General features: G+C 33.4%; 1 protein-coding gene across 1 annotated transcript; it reads left to right on the top strand.

Annotated features, from left to right (window-relative positions):
- Positions 1-1,564: 1,564 nt before the first annotated feature.
- Positions 1,565-7,235, top strand: LOC114578931 (protein STRUBBELIG-RECEPTOR FAMILY 4-like). The gene is made up of 7 exons (XM_028692554.1): positions 1,565-1,658; positions 1,934-1,988; positions 2,703-2,774; positions 2,856-2,921; positions 3,159-3,230; positions 3,316-3,387; positions 6,797-7,235. The coding sequence occupies exons 1-7, from the start codon at positions 1,565-1,567 to the stop codon at positions 6,900-6,902; spliced, it is 537 nt and encodes a 178-aa protein (XP_028548387.1). The 3' UTR covers positions 6,903-7,235.
- The last annotated feature ends 488 nt before the right edge of the window (positions 7,236-7,723 follow it).

The raw sequence follows: 7,723 nt of genomic DNA on the forward strand, positions 1-7,723 counted from the left end.
TAGACTTATCGTATGTGATGTAAAGCATGAATGACCAAAGTTGACTCAAGATCTTGCCAACTTTAATGTTGTTTTTAATTGCTCTAGTCCATGATTTAATTATTGCATAAATCGTACTTTAAGTTAAAATCTAGTTATTGTCTCGACAGAGGAATGAGGGAATAATTAGGAGAGTTGAAACATAATACTATCATTCCTAAAAATATGATGATTAGGATTTTGGATTCTAAGTGAATATGATCATTGTAGTAGAGTGAAAAGCTCTAATTTAAATTCTTTCAAGCTCAACAGAGATCTAACACAACATACATTAAAAGAGTCAACTTAGGTAGATATGTCTTTCATCTACGTCATAAGTTCAAAACATTTTTATTTATTGAATTTTAACTTTCAACATTTGGAGTAAGAATTTCTTAAAACTCCTTTCAGAATTATATTGGTGGGATAGATATAGTGACTTGTGTAGGCATTACTAGGATAATTATTGCATAATTCAAATTCTCATGTGATTGTGATCTTACTCTAAATTTTACTATTGAGAGAAGATGTAGTACAAAAGTTTACAAATTCTAAATTTTTTACGACATATTTACAAGGCAAATAAGCAAATTTTCAAAATTACAATTACATCCAAAATTTATTTCGTGAAGGGTGCTGCCTCCTTGAACCCTTGACACATCGGAGAAACGTTTAGACAAAATGTTTCATTCATTTATGATGCAATTTTTTTCAACTTCAAATCTTCCTCTTCCTGGGCGTTTGTATAATGTCTTTTATAATCTTTATCTTATTGATATATCTTTTGCTTGAAGAATGTAATGTCCTGATTCAAATTAGTCATCATCTTTATTGATTTTTCCTAATTTTTTAGGAGGCATCAAAATTTTTTTGAGCTAAAATCTTAAATGTTTAAGAGCTTTTATGAATATTTCAATTAAAAAAAGGAGCGTCCATCAAAAAATTTAAATTTGAACAAAAATCATGTGGACCGGTCGATCAGACTGGTAAGTGAAAAATAAAATACAAAATCTTTATTAAATATTCACGTGATGAAGTTAAGTTTGAAATAGAGTCGGAAACACAACTCTCCTTGGCCTATTGGTTGAGAGCTTAGGCTTCCAACTAAGAGGTCCAGGGTTCGAGTCTATGTATATGCGTTGTGTGTGTGAGTTTGACTTAAATGATCTAAATGTCCAAAAAAAAAAAAAAAAAAAAAAAAAAAAAAAAAAAGTCGGAAAGCAAAGCAATATCCGGACTACGCACTTTATAATTTCTTGAATGGAAGAGGGCATGGCCTGCTCTAACTCTTTGTGACTAAGAGGCTCCGCGTCCTCTCGCTCCGCTGTTCTTCTCCTTTCCAATGGTGCTCATGATTTCCAACTCCCAGGCTGGCTGCGTCCCGCCCGTACTCAACGGCGGCTCCCTAAATTTAGAAATCGATTTAATATTCCTCGAAAATGGGGGCAAATCCTGGAAACAGCCACATTCAGCTCCACCTTCATCTCTCAGTTCTCCTTTGCATGGAGAAAGCTCACCTCCGATTGGCTAGGGTTTGTATCTGAAGATGGCTCAGTACCTTATAGCGCTCATTGCAGCCATCGTCTTCATTCTTGTGCACCTCGTAATCTCCATCACGGGAGAAACCGATTCACCTGACGGTATTATATCTCCGGCCCTTTGATTTGATTTTGTATTAGTATGCAAAAAAAAAAAAAAGTTTGTATTGTTGGGGGGTACGGAAGCTGATTTTGGGATTTTAGATGCTAATCAAATGTTTGTATTGTTTTGAACTTTTTTAAAGCTTAAACATTCAATCATATCTTCTTCCATGTACATCTGGCTGACTTCTTTCTCTTCTTCTTACAGTTTCTGCCCTTACTGTTATGTATAAAAGCCTAAATTCTCCTTCGCAGCTGACTGGTTGGAAATCAAGTGGAGGTGATCCCTGTGGAAAATCTTGGAAGCTCAGGCTCATCTGTCACCGAGATGTATTTATCTTTGTACTATCAAATTTATTATTCAACTGGCATTCCAAATTTTGGTTGCATTACATAATATTCAAAGCTTTGAAATATGCTAAATTATTAAAAACTTGGAAGCTATAGATTCAATCCCTAATTTTGCTTTTGTATTTAGTTTTTTATCGAAACAAAAGAGCCTTGCTATTCAAGTCATTTATGGACGTTGCCATTCATGATCAATGCAGTTCTTTACTAGACTTTGGTACAAAGCATAAGCACATGTTCGGCATAACATGAATTTAAATAAAATGAGAGTATGGATAATTAGTAAAATGCCATGGTGTTTTAGTTTGTAAGTTGTAACTAGATATTATGATTTAATTGAGTAGCTTCCTTTGTTATGAATACATCTCCTTTGGCATAGTAAACGAAGATAGTAAAATGGGGCAAAAGTGCTAAACATTGCCACTTATTAACTAGTCACTAGATCACTAACATAGCATAAAGTATTGATACTGCACCCTCAGAAAAATACACAGCACAGGCAGATTGTAATTGCATCATTCTTTTCTTGAGTTTCTTTGTTAAAGGTAAGTACCATGTGGATGAGTTGTTATAGAGTGAACAGTTTGAAATGTGAAAACATTGCACGTACTCGCCAAGATTTAAGCTTTCCATTCATGTTTAGTCTTCTAATCTTGAGGCAAGCTTAATTCATGTCCTTTGGTGATGGATTAGCAGCAACTTGTCTGGCCTTGGATTGACTGGCACTTTAGGTTACCAGCTTTCTAGCTTGGCATCTGTAACTTACTTGTAAGTTATTTCTGTAAGAAAGGCTATTATCTCTTGTAGTATATCAGCTTAAATACAATTGATGTATTGGCCATAGTACAGTGATTTGAGCAGGAACAATCTTCATGGTGATATTCCCTACCAACTTCCACCCAGCGCAGTTCACATGTAAGCTGTTTTCCTAATTTGGAAGTCTCTTAAAACTAGAAATTTCATGCTTCTATCACAAATTGTTGCATAAGTTTTTAAACACTAACTTAATTGGCTATTTAATGACAGTACATCAAGCTTAGCATATTGAATGACTATTTAATCACATCATGTCAAGTTTAGCATATGCTCTTTACAATGTGACTATTTGCAAGAAAAAAATTAAGCTTATGTTAAGGTGATCATTTTGAGTAGAAATCTTGCGGGGAATACATTTACTGGTAGGGTACCTTATTCGATTTCAGAAATGTCAGACCTTGAAACTCTGTAAGAACAATGCATGCATTTATTTTATTGATTTTTTATTCTGTTCTTTAGTATTAATCATGGAAAAGGTTTTGTTGTGATGCAGTATTCTCGCAAATAATCAGCTGAGTGGACAAGCGTCAGATATGTTTGGAAAACTTCGAAAGCTCTATGAGCTGTGAGTTATACATTAATTGATTTCTTTCAGTTTTTTGCACAAGCTTGTTAGATCCTTGCATTAGCATGCTGAGTGATGGAGATGCCACTTCTAAGGCCACTTCTGATTTTACTTTTGTCATTCTAATTTTTCTTTTTCTTATTGTTATTTAATTATTTAAATCATTTAATGCCATTTGGACTTCTTGAACATTTTTATTAGTGTTAAGGCTATTTCATTCATTTTTCTATCATGTGAGTTTGTTATACGTTATTGTTGAGGATCTTGCTCTATAAAGTATAAATAATAATCCATGGGTGAATAATCATTTTATGTTACAAATGATCAATGGAATTATCTTTTTTAGTTGGGGAGTTCTTGATCAAATGTGATGCTTAAAACTCTTTTTTCGGTTATGGTGTCCTCATTCATCAACGAGACTTGAGGTTACTTGTTCTTACTATATCCTATTTATCTTGATCCACCTTCTCATTTATTTTTCATCCCCTTTTCTTATATTTATATTCATCCAATATATTTTTTTAACTCAAAGCCATTCACATTGTTGTCATACATCCTATTTGCAGTAAAGCAAACATTCCTACATCAACGGTATTCAATTTTCTTACCCTTTGATATTAATAACTGATTTCATGAATTTATGACTTAAGGTATTCTTGAGTAGCCATGAATTTCAATACATCATAGAATGGGAGTTTCTTTCTCTTAGTTTCCCCTTTTGTCCCCATATGTTCATAGGTTACTCCCTTGATCTTCCTCATTTCCAGTTGTATACTTCCATATGCAAGCTAACCGTTTCCCAATATTCTTTTCTCTCCCCTTCTATGCCTCCCACCTCATGGCATTCCCCTCAAAACTGAATATTTCTCTCAACATTTATCTAATAAACTTCAAGCTTATCTGCTTAAAATCCTCGATGATTTTCTCCTTTAAGTTCAGAACACAAAATCAATCCAAAACAGCTCTAAAATCAAGTTAAAACTCATTGATTCTCCCTTTACCTCACCATAACCACCTTTCCACTCAATAATTTCCAAAGAATTTCAAATATTTATTCATAAAAATCTTGATATTTGAAATCTCAAACCTATTAGACTAAGTTGACTATCTAAATTGACTACTCTCACACCGACATATTTTGAAAGTAAGCTATATCCCAGTTTCCCCTTTTAGTTCCCAAGCACGTCATCTTATTAGTCACCTATGATGACTCAAGAATAGTGCCACGCCTCTTCCTTGTGCTAATTTAAAAGAATCCTTGAGCTTTTCCTTGTAGAAAAAGGAGAAATAAAGGAAAAGTAAAAAGAAAACTAAATTGGATAGACAATTCAAATCAAATGAGTTCCAAAGTTAATTGATTCGTCTTCTCATACAAGACATCCATCCTCTTCTTGTACTTATTATTTTCTATTTAAATGGTTTAGATCTGTTTTCAAAAGGTCATTAGCTTCAAATCAAAGTTTTTCAAAAGGATTGTGTTTTTGGAAGTTTTAATGCAATAATTCAATCCTATTAAATGCCTTCAGTTGTTTTTAGTTCCATTTTGTTGAGTTTGTTCACAAGATAGTCACATTTTTGGCCAACTTGATGGTTAACCAAGTTCTAAGAGGTTCTAAAAATAGGAGCACGCTGAATTGGAAGAAGGAAAGGCTAAAGGTTCAAAGATTGAATTGGGTAATGTAATAAATATTAAAAATATTCATATATTATTCAAATTTTGTACTAATGATGAAAATATTAGGAGCATCAACCCAATATTTGTATATAAATATTTTCTCTTTGGAGGAGTTTGAGTTAGAAGTATCTTGATTATAGAGATGCTCAAACCATTGAGGGTATAAAAAAATACCTAAACCTATTTGAGGTTTTAATCAAACCTATGATTGTGGTTCACCAAGCGAAATAAGCCACTAGACAAGATGTGAGGAAGAGGGGATTGGAGAGGGCGAGAGGGGGTGAAGGGTAAAGGGCAAGGGATGACCACATGCGATCTAGCGAAGGAGGCGTGCGGTGCAAATGGCCTTAGCTAGGGAAAATTAGGATTTAAGGAGTTAGTGGTTAGCATTTAAAAAATTAATTATTTTTATTTAATCAAAATCTTTTATTTCTTGCCATCCGATTAAAATTAAATGACAATAAACTGATCAAAATATGAATCACACGATTCTTTAAAATTGAAAATAGTCCACTAGTTCAACCATCAGTTTTGATCGGCTCAAATTTTTATTTTTGGTTTTTGGAACGAATTGGTCTGGGACCTCATAGTTTAATCGTAGTTGAGCAACGGTGATTCCAGACCAACACTGACCTCATATTCACAAGATAGTCACATTTTTGGCCAACACTGATCTTTTCTATATTGCTACAGTAATCTATCTTATATATAATAGGTTAGCATTGTTTGTTGGATATCCTTGTGAATAATATATATATATATATATATATATATATATATATATATATTTTGAACTTAGTGTTGCACCTCTTCTTCTGATGTTCATTTGCTTCAAAAATGATATAAAAGACCCCTAAATGCTACAAAACCAACTAGTAAAAATACACTAATGAATTCATAATTAATCTTAAATCATTAATGAACCAATCATAATGATAACCTTCTACTAAAAATTATTAAACAATAAATATAAAGCTTAATAACAAGATGATTACTTAGCAACCTGGACCTATGAGGCTATTAACTTAGCCCCAAGGAGAGTGAAATAAACCACATGACCTTGGTTTAACAAGGGTAATTATGGCTTAACTTAAGTAAATAGTAATAAGCTACCAATAAAATAAATCTTGCACCTCATTTCTTAATTAATTTGAAAATAAGAAGTGTATATCAAACCTAAACATTAAATATTAAAAGTGGCTAATAAAAAGTGATAAACGCACAAGCCTCAAATTGAATTCATAAACCAATACAACTCCTAAAATTCCTTAATTAATCCATGATCTCTAAAATTCTCCTAACCAACATACAACTTTAAAGTCATTAACTAATCAAATGGAATCCAAAAAATATATCAAATACACCTCTCATCAACCCTTAACTCAAACATTTATAATGATCTACATTCAGCAAGATGAAATTAAATTAAGATCATTAAAATCCTCTCAATCAACTTTTTTATATTTAACACAACATTAAGACACTAATATTTGAACTTTAACTAAAGTGTCCTAACTATAAGCAAACTAAAATGAACCGTTTGGAGGAGCAAATAAATTTCAAGTCATACCTTAGTGCCTCAACCCTTGTTGAATTTATATTCACCTTTATACATTCTCTCTTAATATACATGAGGTATATATGATAGACTACCTTAAGCTACAGGGCTAAGTGTCCTAAGGAGTCTAGTTCCTCAAGCCAAATCCTTGCTGACCCTGATTGGGTGTTGTCCAGGGTCTGTCCAAGACCAAAAACTGCTGCTGTCCAGGAATTTGAAGATAGGAATTTGCTGTCAAGAGAATTCCGGTTGCTGTCCAGAATTCTGGGAAGTCAAAACTGATGTCAAATCCCTCATAGTGGCTATCCAGTCACCCCTAGTGCTGTCCAACAAGCCCAGCAGTTTCCTGCTGTTGTCTCGACGTCCAGAAGACCTCCAATCGTCGACCAGAAGGTTCCCAAGCCCTGAAAGTTGCTGCCCACTCTCTCAAGCACCTAAACGATCACCTTGGGGCCTCGAATCTACTTCCTTTGGGTAAACTCTTCCCCTGGATCTTTTATCTTCGTAGTGACTCTCAATTGTGGTCTAGTAAATTCATGACGATCATGTTAATGCTTCTCCGCTAAAACCTAGTAATTAGAAGAGTTGTATGAGGGATCTTTCATAGACTAATCTTATTGTTAGTATTAGAATTTATTGTTGGAACAATTCATGTATGCAAAGTAAGACTTAGTTGACTATTTAATGATCTCAACCTCTATGCATGTGAGATAATCTAAGCTAGGTACCACTTTAATATTTATTTTATCGTTCAATTCCGCATAAGATCTTGCTTATTATTGTCTCTAAATCTAAGCGTGCAAATTTCTTTAAGCAAATCACTTTCGCATGGATTGTATCACATCAACCTTGGATTATTATAGTTGGCCTTAGGTAAAACATTAGGCATGAAGTAGATCTTTTTCATCATGGGGCAATCAATGAAGCTTATTTAAGATCCGTACACTCTGAGTTGTTTCCCAAGTGTCATTTTGCTAGGTTTACCCCACAATTCTTTAATGACTCTACAATAACAAAGTATGCATACAATTTAAAACTATTAAACAACTACCAATACCAACAGCTAAAAAGGTCATTTATAATTCTATTAAAGAAATTTTAAT

This window comes from Dendrobium catenatum, unplaced genomic scaffold (assembly GCF_001605985.2).
Source record: "Dendrobium catenatum unplaced genomic scaffold, ASM160598v2 original_scaffold_224352, whole genome shotgun sequence".
Lineage (NCBI taxonomy): Eukaryota > Viridiplantae > Streptophyta > Magnoliopsida > Asparagales > Orchidaceae > Dendrobium > Dendrobium catenatum.